The 17847-nt window shown below is 35.5% G+C and overlaps 3 protein-coding genes across 6 annotated transcripts; all 3 read right to left on the minus strand.

The window, feature by feature from the left end:
• Positions 1-4860: 4860 nt before the first annotated feature.
• Positions 4861-8236, minus strand: LOC148201149 (putative ubiquitin receptor RAD23a). 4 transcript variants are annotated; one of them, XM_088113308.1, is made up of 5 exons: positions 7238-8236; positions 7002-7147; positions 6350-6534; positions 5813-5851; positions 4861-5070 (listed from the first exon to the last, which is right to left on the minus strand). In XM_088113308.1, exons 3-5 carry the CDS (start codon positions 6500-6502, stop codon positions 4972-4974), a joined length of 291 nt encoding a protein of 96 aa, XP_087969434.1. In that variant the 5' UTR covers positions 6503-6534; positions 7002-7147; positions 7238-8236; the 3' UTR covers positions 4861-4971. The 4 variants fall into 4 exon arrangements, with proteins under 4 accessions (XP_087969434.1, XP_087969437.1, XP_087969433.1 ...); XM_088113311.1 differs by having other exon boundaries at positions 6350-6505; positions 7071-7147; positions 7238-8192; XM_088113307.1 differs by having other exon boundaries at positions 6350-6505; positions 7238-8173.
• Positions 8237-9001: 765 nt separating this feature from the next.
• Positions 9002-11269, minus strand: LOC148201150 (root phototropism protein 2-like). The gene is made up of 4 exons (XM_088113306.1): positions 11107-11269; positions 10921-10990; positions 9722-10825; positions 9002-9634 (listed from the first exon to the last, which is right to left on the minus strand). The coding sequence occupies exons 1-4, from the start codon at positions 11157-11159 to the stop codon at positions 9140-9142; spliced, it is 1722 nt and encodes a 573-aa protein (XP_087969432.1). The 5' UTR covers positions 11160-11269; the 3' UTR covers positions 9002-9139.
• A 1939-nt stretch (positions 11270-13208) lies between these two features.
• Positions 13209-16966, minus strand: LOC124828712 (uncharacterized). Its single transcript, XM_088113134.1, has 8 exons — positions 16745-16966; positions 16420-16541; positions 16087-16202; positions 15548-15627; positions 15007-15077; positions 14820-14876; positions 14425-14505; positions 13209-13550 (listed from the first exon to the last, which is right to left on the minus strand). The coding sequence occupies exons 1-8, from the start codon at positions 16964-16966 to the stop codon at positions 13523-13525; spliced, it is 777 nt and encodes a 258-aa protein (XP_087969260.1). The 3' UTR covers positions 13209-13522.
• Between the last annotated feature and the right edge of the window lie 881 nt (positions 16967-17847).

A 17847-nucleotide genomic window follows, 5' to 3' on the forward strand; every position in this document is an offset into this window, starting at 1 on the left:
AATCTGATCAAATATGAGAATATTTATTAGTAAGGATGTGTAATGCTAATATCATGAAGAACTTTGACCATTGCTCTATTTCTCAGACAAAAGTAAAGACAAGAGGCAACAACTCATTTAATATATGGGTACAATTTATGCTATTTTTCATGAACCATAGGGTCTTGATGTCGAGGAGCAACATTAAAAAGATCATACCAAAAACCATAAATATGTTGAGTATCATTGGTAAATAATAATTTAGCGTGTTCCCAAATTTCAAAACATATTTCGTAGGAACGAAAATTTTGTTTTAAAGAAGAGAGAAAATTTTGTTTTAAACAATGCATAACTCAACATCAATTTTCAACCAACAGATATTGGCAAAGAAATTAATAATCATCACATTTTGAGTAATATGATCATCATACCCGTGAATTTTAACCCCAAGTTTAACGTGTGATGTCCAAGTCGCATAATTAGTGTCATCTAACTTATCAATAGATAAATGAACATTAACATAATTATGGATAAGTGAAATGTATTAGTGACAAAAGAGAGGTTAGAAGAGATAGCATGGGAAGAAGTCATGAACAAACATAAGAGAGAAAAAACCTAAAAGTCAAAAGAGGCTCAATCGACGCAACAAGGCCAGATCCAGAGAGAAAAGGTTGCACTGAGTCCAAATGTGGTTTGTGTTGGAGACGACGACGCACGCATCACCTCATGCAGTTGGAAAGGAAAACTACAACCAATTGTGATCAACATGTGAAAATGTGTATGGACTCTGACGACGGTGATCTTGACGGCGTGGTGGTTGCCTGGATGAAACGAGCAAAACCATGTGGATATCAATCGAAATTGATGTTCCAACGATGGTGACAGTAATGGACGGTGGTGGCGACAACTCTAATGGTAGTGGCGATTGCAATGGGTAGGGGTAATGATTTTTTTCAAAGAACCTTAGGCTCTGTATACCATGTTCAATATAGTAAAAACTTATATATGGAATTAACTTCTCATTATGTTGAATATACCACTAGTGCAGAATTGGGCTTTAACGTCACCCCGTAGACGTCGGACCACAAAATAACCAACGTAAATTATTGACCTGGCATTTTTGTAAATAAGTGGGCATATAGATGTCTGTTAACGGGGGCCCCGACGTCTATAATATTATAGACATTCGGCCACCGTTAACAGACGTCTATATGTGTGACAAGTAGGTGAAAAGTCATTTTTTTCAGCCTTAGAGACGTCTGATCCCGCCACCCCGACGTCTATACTCGATTACAGACGTTGGTGTCCCTCCCAACGGACGTGTATATGTCTGACAGGTAGATGAAAAGTTATTTTTTTCCGCCGTGAGACGTCGGATCACGTCATCCGACGTCTAAATGGCCTTGAAAAGTTTTTTTGGACGTCATATTAGTGAGGGCCCCGACGTCTAGGCCATAATAGACGTCGGTTCAACTGGGGAGCCGACATCTAGTTTGCTGTTAAATCATACATCAAACCCGCTGTTACGAGCACCACTTCATCGTATTCCTTCTCGCATTTTCTCTCCGTGACATTGCTTTTCCAGGTACGTTTTTGTCTCTTTTGAACCGTTTAAACGTACTTTTATTCCGATTATATTAGTCTTTGCTTGATTATCTTTCACTTGAACCGATTAAAATGAGTTTTTGTTGTGTTTTGGTGCAGTTTTCTCATGTCTTTGGGTAGCGTTGTACCGCATTCTCTCTTTGCTAGTTTCCTCGTAAGAAAAGCTTGCGTCTTTTGGATGTCTTATAGCATTTCAACCCAAAACCGAACTTCAGTCCTTGCATAGTTCTATTGTCACCGTTCATTTTCATTGGCAATTTTAATGGAACTAGGCAAGGACCCAGATTCGGTTTTCGGTTGAAATTCCATAAGAGATCCAAAAGACGCAACCTTTTCTATGACGAAACTAGCAAAGAAAGAAGGTGTTACTACGTTACTCAAAGACACGAGCTGCAGTAGACGTCGGTTAATGCAATGTTCGACGTCTAAGGGGCTCCATAGACGTCGGACATTGTATTGTCCGACCTTTATGGAGCCCCTAAAGACGTCGGGGTGATGCAGTAACTGATGTCTATAAAGACGTCGGACCTGTTTCAGTCTGACGTTTGATTAACGTCACCCACAAAGACGTCGGTTCCGGAACTGACGTTAAAAGGCCAAAATAAAAGACGTTAAATGCCTTTTCTGCACTAGTGTACGCATAGGGTACTATATTTATAATAGACGAAATATGGGTTAATTGCAAAATACAAATAAGGAATACTATCAAATTAACTAATGATAAAAGATAAAAATAAGGTATCTGTATAAGATATTTAATAATCTAATCATCTAACACAAATCGTCACTAGAATACTAAAATGCTTGAAAAGTTATCGGCAACAGAAAAAAGAATGCTAGAGCAAGGTACTCAAATGAGACAAATATGCCTCCTATTTATAGTCAAGTCTTTGCGACTCTTCATTTCACACGTCTTCAATCACAACTATTAAATCTTTTTAGATCTAACTGTCACATGTCACATTAATCTCTACAAGTCTGACAAATATTCTTCTCAAGTTTGGGAGGCTACTACACCTGTAAGATCAAACAATCAAAGAAATTCAATTTTTTTAACACATGTTGACCAAATCAAGAGCAACATCATGGAGGAGTATAGAGACTTGAACATATGACATGTTAAGCCTAAAGGCCTAGTGTATTATACATGTTTGAGTACATCTCGACCACTTGAGGGAGATGTACTCAACCTAGTATATTCAGCTAACAGGAGACCATATCAGTCAAGCCATCAATGTTGTTAAAATATGATTAAGTTTAAATGAAGGCTAAAGTGTATTAAACAAAGTTAGTCAAGGTGATTAGGTCACGTGACTCAAGCTCATCCAGATAAAGACCTATAAATATGGTATAAATAACATAGTACACGAGGTAAATTAATTATGCTTATTGATTACAACATTTACTACTATATGATGCATTTGACTGACTTAAGTATAAAAGTATCTTTTGTAGGCACACCCACCTTTTAACTTTAAGGAGACGAGTATCTTGAACATCCTAGTCTAAAGGTGTGTAGTTGTAACATGAAGTGTATGTGAAGAGTTAGAGGACATCTTCGTAAGATATATTTGGTCATGTAAGAACACGTGTGATATTATTTTATGTAACATATGCACTGTTTCGACTTAAATAATAAATAGATGGGTATGAACATGAATGGTGTAAAGGGCATAATGTTAAGAAGTAGGGTTTCATCTTGGGTTGGTATAAAGCAAAAGTGTATGAATTTAGCAAACAATGAGATGTGAAAGAAATATAAAATTTAATGAAAATCTCGTTATTTTCTTTTGTTAACTTCATCTTTCTCCAACTACCTTTTTCCTTTTTTTCATCCTCTATAAAAATTCACAGCTTGAATCATCCCCAGTTATGTAATTGGAATTATTTTCAAAAATACAATCTAGCTACGAAATATTTTGGATTAACTTAAATTGTCTTCTACCATTCTCTTCAAATCTTCATGATCATAAAAAAAGAAAAACATGGAAAAGTTGAGAAAAAGCATATGCATGCTTTTTGTTTCTTAACTAAGGATAGATTCTTGACTTGGGTATATATTTCTTGGTTATATTTTAAATCATGGGCTAATGTGGTGTCTTGCATCAACATTCTTTCTCAATTTCTTCATGCGTTGTTGAAAAAGAAAATAGTTGCATTTTTTTATGTGTTTCTGCTGAAATGGGACAAGGATGACGCCTGTGTGAAGTTACTGCCTCCGCCGAAAGGCCGCTCTGCGCTCTTCGTAATCGATCAGTATGGGAATGACCTGCAGAATACACTCCGACGCTCAAGTCAAAATATCTTTCTTTGTAGGTCTATGATAATTCAATTATGAATCAAAAGTTGGTTTACCTCGAAATTAATCCTCTGTTTATAGAGTTTATAAGAATTTGACCAATTAATTTACTTCTTAATGATCATCAATGCAAACCTTAATCACTCGACAGTAGTCGTTGCAGCATTAATTGCGCTTTAACTCTGCTCAACTGTTGTCGGGACCGAGCGGTTGTGAGTACCTTCTTGTGTGTCAATTGTTCGGTCCTTTCCATTCAGTTTGTCACGGTATCCGATCGGTCAGCTATAAGCCCAGTAACATCATGGATATTAATAATTCAGTTGGTCAAACTTAAAAAATGTGTTGAATATTAAACAAACATTTTTGGTAAGTTGTAGTATATGTATTAGAGTATCGGTTGTGTGAATGTCTTGAAACTTTTGTTTAAATATTGAATTTTATAAGTTTTTTTTGTAAGGTTAAACGCTTTAACTAGTTTTTGGTGAACTGACGGTGTTGGATCTTCATTACTTAGTAGACTTAATATTTGTTATTGTTTAAGGATGGAAGTCTTTATATTTCACTACAAAAAAAATGTCATTTAGTGGAGGTTTTTTTTTTCGATTTGCGGGGGTTTTCACCCTCCGCAAAGTAATTTCCGGAGGTTTTTCAAACCGCCGCAGTTTGAGTCGCCACAACTTATTTGCGGGGGTTTTCCGCACCCCCTGGTATCACATTCAATTTGCGGAGGTTTTTCTGCGGAGGGTGAAAACCTCCTCTATTAGTGGCTATTATCTTGTGGGAGTTTTTAACCTCCTTTATTTTCAACTATTTAATTACAAAAAATATCTGTATTTTTTATATACTATTCAATTCATCCGCTTGCTAAAATAATAAAAAAAATAATAAATATATAAAATTGTAAAATACAAAAAAATAATTCAAAATTAATTTTATTCATGATTTAAAATAACATACATTCATTGACAATTACAATGTAAACATTATATTCTCAATGTCATCATAATAACATAAAACTAAATTCAATTGAAATGTAATTACAACTTCATCCATAATCACTAAAAATACATAATAGACTAAATATAATTCTATCCTTTAAAAACATCATAAACTCCCAAAATGTTGTTAGCATGAGATAATCTTCTTGTACTCAAAGAAGACCCAGACTCATTTACATCAACAGCTTCCTGAAATGATAAAAGAAAAATATTAAAATAAAATAATAAATGAGATAAGTATAATTTGAGAGTTTATGGTTACACTCATACATGTCCACACTTGCCCAATTTTGTAGATTTAGGAAATGCTTGACCTTTGACATGACTATATATTTATGAAAAATAACAAAGTATAATCTTAAATTATCTTCAATCAAACTGGCTGCACTAAAAATAAAATAATACATGTCTTCAATAAAACTGGTTGCACTAAAAATAAAAAAAAATAAACAATTATAATTATACTCATAATTTTGCAGTACAAGAAAAGTGAGAAAAAAAAATGAATTTGTTAAAGATTGCATTAATGTTAAAGGTTGCAGGTTGAACTTTATTATCAGATTTTATTTAAGACTACCACTTTCTCATCATGTCCTTTAAATGAAAGAAAGCCAGCTAGAAAAATAAACAAATTTGGTATAATTATTCCTGTTAATCAAAGCATCATTGGCCAAATAAAAAAAGACTTTTCTTCTCACAACATTGAAGACAATGTTTTATGATAACTTGAAGGACCTAATTTACTGAGGCAGGGTAAATATTGAACATTAAGGTATGGAACAAGAAATTATTAACAAGAAATATAACAGAATTGACAATGAATAAAAAAGCATGACTATTGGCAGGCTGACATAATTTCACCATAATTAATACAGATAAAGAAAACTAGAAAAGAAAGAAAACTTCCAAAATTGAGCGAGTAATTACATACCTGAACAAATGGAGCTGCAGCAGGACATGATGCTTTACTCTGAAAATAGAGAATTAAAATGACAAATTGAGGTAAAAAAAGGTAAACTGTGCTTCTTACCATATAAATGCTAAAGCTTATTGAAAGAAAAATGTGTTAATTGAGTTTATCGAATTGAAACTGCGTAAAAGATACTATATGACAAGATCTAATATAATACCTCTCACAATGTCAAAACAAAAATATCAGAGAATGAGAGAATCCAAGCAAAAGATTGCTATCAATTAAATTTGTTAAATCAATAAATCTCAGTATCTAAAAATTAAACAAATAAATTTCACTATCAACAATTAAAGTGCTACATCTTGTTTCCATTTTATAACGATAAATTGAAAACACTTAGTAATTGATGATTGTGGATTTGAGGCCTTTAGATTAGATACAACAATGTATAATGACTAATATAGAGTAAAAATATGAGAGCTGAAATGACAACCAATGAGCACGTAGCTTGCCTATGCATTTGTTTGACAAAGCATTTTTAAGGAAGAAATATACCTTGCTAAGCATAACAACCAGAAAGCCATCTTCAGAGACTTTGTTCAGAACTAATGTATCTTTTAAAACCTTGCCATTGTGAATCAACATTTGTTGTCCAAACGGGTAATTATCTTTGCTCTGTACATCTTCAATATTCTTCTTGACAGCCATAACCTGATGTGAAGGAAGCAGGAAAACTTTATCTAAATAAATAACAACAATGTCAGCTGATAAACAACAAAATTGGAAAATACCACGTCTAAAATTTACTGAATATCACATAAAGCCCAATGACACATTCATACTATAACCCTACATTAAAACAAAGTAGAGAGCATAGAATCGGGATTATAATCAGTGTAACACATATTCAAGGGCGCAAAACACATGAAACCAGTCAATACAGTACCAGTAGTCTTCAATAAATAACATCAGCATTTGGAGACTAAGTATCACGACAAAAACATACAAAATCCTTCAATACTAATGAATTAATAAAAGAAATACTAGCATCAACGAAACACTAAATGAATTTGTAAGACTAAGTATCAACTCATTTTACAATAAATAAACAATCTTCCTTATTCATATGCCTTGTTTTCCCACTCATACAAAAGAAGATGCAAAAACTCAACATTGTTACAACTTTAAACATAAAAAGAAATCTTACTTTTGCATTAGCCTGGACTCCACGACTAAGTAAAGTGCACAAAAGTTCAATATAGGTAATTAAATTAACCTGTGAGTAACAAAAACAACAGGTCGATCCCTAATTCCTACAACAACAAGCGTCTCCAATACCATAAAACTAACCTCCTGCAAATTTCACAATAAAGAAGTATATCAAATACAAAACAAAGAGGCTTCGTAATAGATATAATTCAATATAGGTTTTAAAATTGTAACCTGGAAGAGGAAACCTAGGTTTAATGACGGTGAGCCCTAGCGATGATGAGCGATGACAACGACCGCAACTGAGGACTCCATGGCGACTGCAACTGACAACGAAAAGGTGAGCGCAACGACGACCGTAGTGGCCAGCACAACGGCGACCACAACTGAGAACTCCATGGTGGCTGTAACTCACGACGCAGCGGCGAGCGCAACGATGACCGTAGTGGCGAGCGCAACAGTGATTGCAATGTAGAGCGAAGCAGAGACCGTAACGGCGACCGAACGACGAAGACGCTGAACTGACGATCGACGCACAATGAAAAACAACCTGAAAACGATGATGACTTGAGCACGAACTGAGTTGCCGGAGAAAAATGAAAACCTTGCACGAAAAGTTTAGGGAAAGTAGAGAAAATGTGAGGGTTTGGAAAATTTTAGGGAAAAGAAATGCAACTTTTGATTTTGGAAAGAGGGAAAATATGAGAGGGATGATAGATTCGGGAAATTTTGGGTTTAGGAGGGAAGTTATAGAAACTGAAAATTGTATTTTAATTTCTAAAAGACATTAACCTCCTCCTAAAAACATTAAACCCCCCACAATCATCAGGGCTTAGTTAAATCTTTCTAATTATTTTAAATAATATTAATTTGTGGAGGGTTTTTATAACCCCCACAAAATAACCTCCGTAAAATAGTATTTTTTTTGTAGTGTTTGAATTTAATGTTTGAAAATCTCATGATTATATAAAAAAGGTTAAAAGTATCTTAGTAGACCAAATTACTTTTGGGTGAACTAAATTGGTTAGTGTTTGAAAGTTAAAAAATATGTTTTAGATATGGCTTTGAATGGTGAAATTTGGGGTATATTAAGTTAGGTCTGAAAGAGTCATTAAATAATTTGCAAATCTTCGATTAGAACAATGTTTAACTCCGACCAAAATTGTAATTGTAATTTATTTATTTATGCTTACCATTATTTAAAAACACCTGTTATGGTGTCAAATTGAGGTTTAGAATTTTTGCATGTAACATTGATTAAAGAAGGATAATTTCAGCCCAACAAATTTCAATATATTACTGTAAATGAAAAATAATAATTATTGTAAACATTAAAAGGTATAGCGTTACAAGCAAACTCATGAAAACGAGAGAAACTATAAATATATGTTTTTTATAACTTCCCATCAACAACACACATGAATCTAATACATGTTAGAATATATGGAAGACACTACATTTTTCTTTAATATGGTAATAATAACTGGAGAAATGATACTATAATATATTTTTACATTTATTTAATACATGATACAAGGATAAAATAAGTTAAAAAGTGTAAAATTTTGTATTATTTTTTAAGAAACAAGAAAATAAAAAGTACATAAGAATAGTATCAAATAAATGTAAAATATTAAAATGTCTCAAAAGAATATTTTTCTGATAACTATCATTCTCTCAAGAAATAAACGATAGAATGTGGAGTTAAAATAATAATTGAATATTTGTTAAACACACACAACTTTAAGTTTAGTCTTTGTGTATTTTCAAAGTGAAAAATGTTTTGTGGAGACTATCCAATCAACTTCATAGAGAGAAAAACGAAACATAAAAAAGATAGAGAAACAACTAATGTACTAAATGGCATGATGTTGAACAATCAGATATATAAAAGAAAACATAGATGTCCAATCGATTTTCACTCATTTTGATTAAGATTGTATATAAATACACAACTAACAAAATAGTGTATATGATGAAAGAAGTTGGCAACAACCAGAACAAAAACACATTTTCTATATATGAATTCTGCACATGCACAACGGAAAATCCAAACACTAGAAAAAACGATTAAGTAATCATAACCTCGATGAACATCGCATAATAATTTAATTCAATCGATTTAACTTGTAAGTTCTAAGACACAGAGAACCTTCTCTTTCTGGGCTTGGACAAATCAACGTTCCCATCTTCCAAATGGGTCGTGTCCTTCGACCCGTTTCTGAACGGGTTCAACTTCCCCAGCGTTTTCGAAACGGAAGAGAAGAACGTTGTCTTTTTTGTTGTTCCAGACGACGTCGTTCCATTGCCATGAGTGTTCTCACCGTTATTAACGTTCTTATTCTGCAAATCAGAAATGTACATCTTCATCTTCAGTAACTCCGTTCTCAACTCCTCGTTCTCTCTCACCAACGAAACATCCATATGAAGCTCACTTTTATCCTTCGCCACTTCACGCTCCTCCCCTCCGCTCCGCAGCCGCAACTGGTCGTAGTAAAGCGCATGCAGCACAATCTGTACCGGCAAACGCTTGTTCTGCGACGCGTGCACACGCGCCTCGTATGAAAGTTTCAACGGATCCATCACGCTGCACACCTTCTCTCTCTCTATCTCATCCAGCTTCGGATGCGCCTGCAAGAAACAAAAGGTTAACCGTTACACGCTGTCGTTTTCTCTCGTTCCTGCTTCAAAACGCGAATAAACTGTTAGGTTAGATACCTTCAGGTAGATATCTACGGCGCGGTATAGATCGTCATCAACCTTACGTGCGCTTTTAGGAATCAGGACTGCTATGCCGTTGAACTTCGAAATGCTTAGATCGCCGTGTGCGGCGATCTCCCCGAGATAAGCGTCCACTGTTTTTGCCACGCGCTGCATAGCCGCGGAGCAAGGCTCTTTCGACTCGCCTGTGGTGAAAACCGCGTTGCCTCTTTGACTTTCCGCGAATCCCGAAATTATTCTACGGACACTCTCGAGATCAAAGAGTCTCTCACCGTCGTAGGTAAAGGAGAGCAGGAGTAGGTCATCCGCTGTCACGTGTTCGAAAGTGGAGGAAATCCGCTTCTCGAGCTCAGTTTTGCAGGCAGTGGAGGCACGGAGGTAAATTGCGCAGCGGAGGATGCAGCACAGGAAATGGATCGGAAACGCTCCTTTCTCACCTGGAAAGAGATCCACGATTGATTCGAGAAGCTTGCGTTGTTTAGATTTGGAGTCGGAATCTCCAGAATCTGACGAGCGAATTCCATTGCCTGTGTGATTCCGGACGAGATCTCGTAGTGTTCGCTCTGCATAAGTTATAAGAGCGGCAGCTACAGTTAGAGACTTTGCGCCGCGTTGCTTCATGGCAGCAATTACTCTGCTGAAGAAGTCCATGTCTAGAACGGTTAGCTCCTCCGTCCACCAGTTAGGGGGTGAGCAGCTGGGAAAATTGGCTTCGCTGCAGGCCTTGGCGCTGACGGCCTCGACGCAGCGTTTCACGATTTTGAAATCATCCGCGTAGGGGAGGAGGTTGTGACAGGACTTCAGGACGGTGACGGCGCCAGTGAGCGTGAAGAACGCTACCTTCGTGAGAAACTCCTCCGTCCGCCCCGCGAGGTTATTTTCGCAATACTGATCCGTCATCTCAAGGAACTCCGCGGCGCATCTCAAAACGGCGACGTTGTTGACGGTTATTTCAAAGTTGACGCCGTAACAGAATTTTGCGGCTTTCTCGAAGATTGCAGGACCTCCTGGCATATCAGAGAGGTCGATTCTGGTGAGCTCGCTCTCATTTGATTCCAGTATCAGTTTTCTTATGTAGTTGCTCTTTGCCACGAGCATGAACTGCACCAAACATATTGAAAACCCTTTTCAGTAATAACACGCATGAACCAGTAGGCACATAACTCTTAACATCATTCAAATCACAATATACTCACTTTGTGGAGCGAGAAAGTTGTTTCTCCAACTTGAACTATAACATCAGTTGGTATGTCTTGAGAGAAAACCCTGCAAAAGAAGCAGAGGCAAGAACATTATTGAGACTCAGTAGAGACTATAATATATAGTAAGCATATGCATGCATGGTGCATGGATTTGAAATGGAGTTAGCCGAGTGTGTTTACCATTGCCCGGTTCTCTCCATGGCGAGAGAGAGCCTATTATTGGGAGTTGCCATGAACTTGGTTTAGGTAATCGGACTGAAAGTGGCTATAGGCAAAGAGAATGGAACAGATGAGATGAGATTGGGAATGGTTTGCACGGTGGGGGCTATTATAAAGGGAATTTGGGTACTGTAGGAGATGACTTGTTTTTATGATTTAATCTTCATGGGATGATGAAGTAGAGAGGGTTTGTGATTTGTGGTCCAAGTTTGTGATGTTAACAATGGGATATCTTACTTTTGTTATCTTTTCTGTGAGGCTTTCCTTTTCACCTGTGCTGTCCTTTTTAATCTGCTTGCATTAGTTCAGACAATGAGTTCCCATTGGCTGTATTTCTACCAGATGTTTAACTTACAGTCATATACAGGAGCTCCACCTTTTTCTCTGAGTGGAGTCATTAAAATAAAAAAGTTACTTTCGGATCCTATCTCTTCCTCCACATCTCCATTCATTTTCTCATTTCCATCTGTACTTTTGGGAGGGTATGTTTTTTTAGTTTACCAACAGTCACAGCCCCATGCATTTCTTCAGAATTGTCTTTTTCAATTTTGGATTTGTTAGGTGACCGTATCACTTTATATCCCTTCAATAAATGTTTATTACTTACCAATATTTCTTCATAGATGGGTTAGTTAAGTGGTATCAAATACAGAGGGACACGATTTTTCTCTAGTGAAATTCAGCATGAATTTCAATCACCCATTTTGAATTTGAAGCATTAATTTGTCAATATTTATAAAATAAATAAACAATTTTACTTCTAGCCCTATATTCCAGTGGGTTGTACAAGATCTTGAAATAAGTTTTTTTTTACTTCAATAAAAAAGTTAAATAAACATTTGTGAAATCCCCTCTATATAAAAATAAAATATAATTTGTATGTGAAGTTTTGTCGTTCTTGAATTGCATGCAAGTTGTAAGCAAAGGTGTAACTACTAATGAGTGAGTGGCAAAGGGACAGAGATGGGTATGTGAGAGACGTGATGGGAGTGGGTAAGAGGGAGTGGCTGAGACAGCGTGAGACAGCGAGTTGGGTAAGTGTAGACCTCACAAGCATAACTAGGTGGAGGATCCGCCGCGTGGTACTAACATTCCATGTTCTGGGTCCCACCAGAGACTACAAGATCAAGATCCTAGATCACCCAATAGCACCTAGCCACGCTGCTCACGCTTTCTTTTTCGTCCAATCACCTTCAAGGAATAGATGTTCTATCCCCAAATTAAAAAGTGTTTCCAGGTGGCCCCACGCTGCAGTACCATTAAGCATTTAGCATCAGACTTATTCTTGAGTGCCTTCCCAAGCACTAAAACGTCGTATCCCCATTGCTTAATCCATCTTTCTACTACCCTGTTTCAGATTGGACAGATAATGTTTCACATATATTGTTGTGTTTCTATAATATGCTTTTAATATTTTTTTCTATTTTATTCCAATTATTAATGCAAACGGGTGTTCTTATTTTTCAAAACTTATTTAAATAAAGTTCAAATTGATAATTCTTTCAGTCTATATTTTGTGGGACCGATGAACATACCTTACCAACGTGCACTACAAGAAAAATCACAGTTACATACAGCCAAAATCCGTATATAACATCTAAAATCCGTATATAAATTGATGTTACATACGGATTACATACGGACCAAAATCCGTATATAAAAGAGGTGTAGATAAATTATATACGGATATATCCGTATATAATTACATACGGATATATCCGTATATAATTACATACGGAAAAATCCGTATGTAATTATATACGGAAAAATCCGTATGTAAAATCTGTATATAATTACATAGAAAAAATCCATGTACTTACATATGGAAAAATCCGTATGTAATTTATGATTTTATAAAAAAAAAAATAAGTGATTCCACATCTACATTTAATACTTACGAGTTTCAATAGTTGATAAAAGTCAACATAACAGTCAACTTGCCTAAAACCATCTAATAGATGAAACATTTACAACTATTTAATAGAAGATTTATTCACTAAAACCTTTCAACATTTATAAAAAATAAGACAGGTTTCAAGCAAAGGTTTCTTTATCCAAGAATAGACAATGCTAAAGTAAAAAAATTGTACAAGAAAATATATAAGGATCCTATACTTGAATGAAAAAATAAAATATGTCTAGAATGGTAAAATATCTAAGTCTAAAGGCAGAGAAAGATGTTTACAACAACTACAATATCTTTTGTGGATAGAGAAAGATGTCAACTAGATATATATTGTGCTATTCTTTTCAAAACAAGATGTCTAGCCCATTGCTCAGTTTCCCATAGTGTGAAATGTTATAGGCCAAGAAGCTATCACCATGTCAATAGTTGTCAAAGCAGCAACCTGCAACTGCTCCAATACTAGCAGTCCTGTTAAAGCAACAAAAGCAATTGCCCCAACCTGCAGTAATAAGGAAAAAAAGAAATACAATTAATAGTTTTAAGAAATTAATTGAAAGATTCTACACTTAACTCATTAAATTAATAGAAATTTATTATATGTCAGTTTTTGGATGAGTCTATACATTAGTTTATAATTTTACAAAACTTCTCTTGATATATTAACTCGCCAAATAAGTCTATATATAAGTTGATTTCTATTTGCGAGGAAGACATTTTTTTCTTATTTTCTTTTCTTGAGAGTTTTTATCTAAAACTTTATGAAAAGGAATTCAACTAATTAATAACAATTGAATCCAAATCAGCAACAAGACTATACTAAAATCACAAGGTACATTCACACGTTCATACATCCAAATATGATTAATTTTGCAGCAATCCAGTTAATACTTTTAATATAATATACTAATAATCCCAAAGGAAAAAGTTTATTACAAAATATCTAATATATATATATATATATATATATATATATATATATATATATATATATATATATATAACAATATATCAATCATGACTAACATCCCATACAATAAATATATATTAAACAAGTTTTTAACCAACTAATACAATAAAATATTTCTGTAGCATTTGAATCAAAACAACAAACAATTTTTTGCAGGATTTTTATATCAAAACAGCAAATAATTTCCTGCAACATTTTTATCAAAACAGCAAAGAATTTTCAGCAGCATTTTTATACCCAAACAGCAAATAATTTTCTGCAGCATTTGAATCAAAATAGCAACAGTTTTCAGCACATTTTTATTGTGAAACAACAATAGTTTATGCAGAATTCTGAGAGATGAATAAAATAGAATTAAGGGGAAAAACAGAAGTTGTACAAATATAATATTTTACAGTATACAAACCTGGTAGAAGGCAAGGCACTGAAGCACAAACTTATCCATTGAGTCCAATTCCAAATCCAGAGCAGCATCATAATCCTTGACCTGAGATCATAAATGAAGTTTCTGAGTGACAAATGTGAATCAGTATGGTGACAATGTTATCTTTTAGTGTCTTTTAGCTAAAGATTTTATGTATTTTTGAGTAGTTTAGTTCTTCCTATCAGATTTCATCATATTTCCAACTTCTACCACCATATTTTCTTCAATAACTACCTATAGGTGTGCCACTATATCTCAAAGTGTGTTACTTTAATTCACGGCCCCAATCATAAATACTATTGAAGGCTTGCAAGGTACATTTATCTCAATTAAATAGTCAATCTCCAATTAAACAGCAGTTAAGGTTGTTTACATACCTATGTTGTCCCATTGCATGGAACAAAAGGCCACGCAAATTATGAGCTCTGGAAAACCTAACATACAACACAAGTAATCAGCTGCGGATAAAGAGCAAACAGGCATAAAGTACTTCAAACTTTATAAACCAATTACCAGCTAAAATGCCTGTGATGCTAATGATACCATTTCATTAACAACAATTACCTTCCATCAATTTGCAACATCTGACTTAGACATTCTTGAGCTTTTGTTGGCTTCGATATATCTTGATAGAACTGCCAAAAACCTCATGTTCAGAATAAATCTAGCAGCCAAAATAATTTAAAATACATAAAATGAAAGGCCAAAATCTGTGTCCCATAGTTAATAGATAATTTTAAAAATCACACACTGATAGATCCTGATCAACTACCCAAATCACACATTCAGAACAGGGTTAGTAACAAAGTCATCAAACAGAAAAGCCATTATTAAAAGGCATGAAAGACGAAACCTATTTTGTAGAGTTAAACTTAAACCTATAAGTTACTAAAGGAAAAATGCAAATGTAAACTAAGTTACTTATAGCTGACATTAAATGGAAACTTTAATTCAAGTAGAATGAGTTAGTAGTATACGAGACAAAAATGTTATGAATGAAAGAAGTGAGGAAAGATACTATTAGAGAACAGAGAGCATCCATTTGATACAATATATTACATTTCAAACAAGGAAAGCAATACTTATCTCTTGTAGCGTGCTCTACCTTGCTCTGAATACCACTTGATGGAAGACCCTCCAAGGAGACCAAAAGAGCGACGCGGACTCGAGCTCCTTCGAAGCTTCCTTCATGAACAAACGCAGCGGAATAATGAGACGAACTTGAGATCGAGAACAAAACAGAGAATGAACGGAAGAAAATGTTAGAAAACCCTAAACGAACGAATAAAAGCCAGAAAGATTGGGGGAAAACTCTAAAATGGAGGACGAACCCTAATATGGACCGAAGGAACCCTAAAAATGGGGAGAAACTCAATATGAACCGATTAATCGGTTCAAACGCAAGATTGATCGATACAAAAGTGTTTAAACGACGCAAATGGAGGTTCAATCGGTGGAAATCGAAGAACAAACGGTAGAAAGGGTTTTAATCTGTAGAAAAGTGGTTTTAATCGGTTAAAAATGAAGGAAAAGTGAAGAGGAGGACGAAACCCTAGGATTCGGAGGTGGTTATGTATATGAAAGTGAAAATAGAAGGAAGACATGGAGATTTAAGAGGATGAAGTGATTATGTGATGAACAAACCTGTGGATCTGTGAAGAAAATGTGGATGGTTCAGAGGCTCTCGAGAGAAAATGGTGAAGACGGGAGGCAGTGAATCAAAATGAAATGTGGTTGAAGGAGAGGTGAAATACGTGTGGCTGAAAATGCACGAATGAAGAAGCTGTGAGCTTATGTCTTAGGTTAATTATTTTTTTAATTTTTTTATTATTTATTTTAATATCCGTATATAATATCTGTATGTAACTTATCCGTATATAAAATCCGTATATAATAAAATTTTTATCTACTGATTAGAATCTGTATATAATAATCCGTATGTAAATGATGTTTTTCTTGTAGTGGTGTCTTCCTTACTTTCGGATGTCTATGTCGCTCGCTGGTTCTTTGATGTGTTGCTTGCTTGTCTTTTCTGGAAGTCGTTCGCACTCCTTCAGTTCATACCGCTCGTCCACTTTTACCCGCAGAGGGGGAGGTACCTGCGAAGATACTCCGACGCTCAAGTCAGGCGTGAGTTATAGAGCCTCAAGTGTTCAAGAATTCGACTGTTGGGCCTCAAAGGTATTCGCCCTTTGGCTTCAACCGCTCGACCATCCATGGCCACAAGCATTCCAGCATTTGGCCATTTGGCCTCACTGATGTTCGGCCACTCGGCCTCCACCGTTCAGCCATCCATGGCCACAGGCGTTTCAGCATTCGGCCACTCGGCCTCTACCACTCGGCCACCCGTGGTCTCAAGCGTTCCAACATTCAATCGTTCGACCTTTTGTTGCCTCAAGCTTTCCAGCTTTTGGCCGTTCGGCCTCAAGCTTTCCAGCTTTTGGCCGTTCGGCCTCAAGCTTTCCAGCTTTTGGCCTTTCGGCCTCACATGTTTTTTGTCATTCGATCTCAACCGCTCGGTCATCTTTAGCCTCAGGTGTTAAAATGTTCAACCGCTCGGCCTATGGCAAAGAGAAAACCCATAAAGCTCGTCGTTCAGTACACAGATGAGCAACGACCAGAAACACGCTCCCTAACACAGTGAATACAACCTCCCTCAAACTCACAAGTCCTATAGTTAACTCGTCCATAAAACGGAACGGTTAACTCGGACTTGGGAGGCATTATGTATAGTAAGATATTTATTGGATAAAATATCTTAGATATTTTAAGCGGTTAAGATACTTATGAGTAATTAACCAAGTTTCTAGGTAAGGTTGTTTTTACACTTATAAATACAATAACAGGGAAAAAGTCCAGGTAGGTTTTTTCTACGTTCAACTTACGCTGTATTAACACTAGATAACATTCTACAGTGAGAACAAAATCACTTTCTTGAGAGCTGAGGCTCTATAACTCACGCCTGACTTGAGCGTCGGAGTATCTTCGCAGGTACCTCCCCCTCTGCGGGTGAAAGTGGACGAGTGGTATGAACTGAAGGAGTGCGAACGACTTCCAGAAAAGACAAGCAAGCAACACATCAAAGGACCAGCGAGCGACATAGACATCCGGAAGCAAGAAAGACACGTTGGCAAGGTATGTTCATCGGTCCCACAAAATATAGACTGAAACAATAATCTTCGTATTTGTATGTATCGAAACATTAATTTGATTTTTATATTTTAGATAGTCTTGTGTCTTTGTTTTCTAAAATATATAATAAATGAGTGTTTTATGTTAATTTGACATAAACTATGTTAAGATGTAGTGAATTAGAATATTTAGCGAAGAATGTTTCATTTGATTAAATACTTGTTAATAGTTGACATTCATTTTTCTCTTTTAAGTGATTAGTTTCTTTGTTAT

Source organism: Vigna umbellata, chromosome 4 (genome assembly GCF_029865625.1).
Source record: "Vigna umbellata cultivar VRB3 chromosome 4, Vumbellata_1.0, whole genome shotgun sequence".
Classification (NCBI taxonomy): Eukaryota; Viridiplantae; Streptophyta; class Magnoliopsida; order Fabales; family Fabaceae; genus Vigna; species Vigna umbellata.

What these genes read in the sequence shown, in the direction of transcription:
- LOC148201149 (XM_088113308.1), bottom strand. Translation starts at nt 6,502, where the DNA reads ATGGCTGTCAAGAAGAATATTGAAGATGTACAGAGCAAAGATAATTAC. An exon ending in TGGTTGTTATGCTTAGCAAG is followed by an intron (nt 5,852 to 6,349) that starts GTATATTTCTTC and finishes CTCTATTTTCAG; the next exon opens with AGTAAAGCATCATGTCCTGC. An exon ending in CTGCAGCTCCATTTGTTCAG is followed by an intron (nt 5,071 to 5,812) that starts GTATGTAATTAC and finishes TTATCATTTCAG; the next exon opens with GAAGCTGTTGATGTAAATGA.
- LOC148201150 (XM_088113306.1), bottom strand. Translation starts at nt 11,159, where the DNA reads ATGGCAACTCCCAATAATAGGCTCTCTCTCGCCATGGAGAGAACCGGG. An exon ending in ATGGAGAGAACCGGGCAATG is followed by an intron (nt 10,991 to 11,106) that starts GTAAACACACTC and finishes CTTCTTTTGCAG; the next exon opens with GGTTTTCTCTCAAGACATAC. An exon ending in CAACTTTCTCGCTCCACAAA is followed by an intron (nt 10,826 to 10,920) that starts GTGAGTATATTG and finishes TGTTTGGTGCAG; the next exon opens with TTCATGCTCGTGGCAAAGAG.
- LOC124828712 (XM_088113134.1), bottom strand. Translation starts at nt 16,966, where the DNA reads ATGACCGAGCGGTTGAGATCGAATGACAAAAAACATGTGAGGCCGAAA. An exon ending in AGCGACATAGACATCCGAAA is followed by an intron (nt 16,203 to 16,419) that starts GTAAGGAAGACA and finishes GTGCATTTTCAG; the next exon opens with CCACACGTATTTCACCTCTC. An exon ending in CAAGTGGTATTCAGAGCAAG is followed by an intron (nt 15,078 to 15,547) that starts GTAGAGCACGCT and finishes GGTTTTTGGCAG; the next exon opens with TTCTATCAAGATATATCGAA.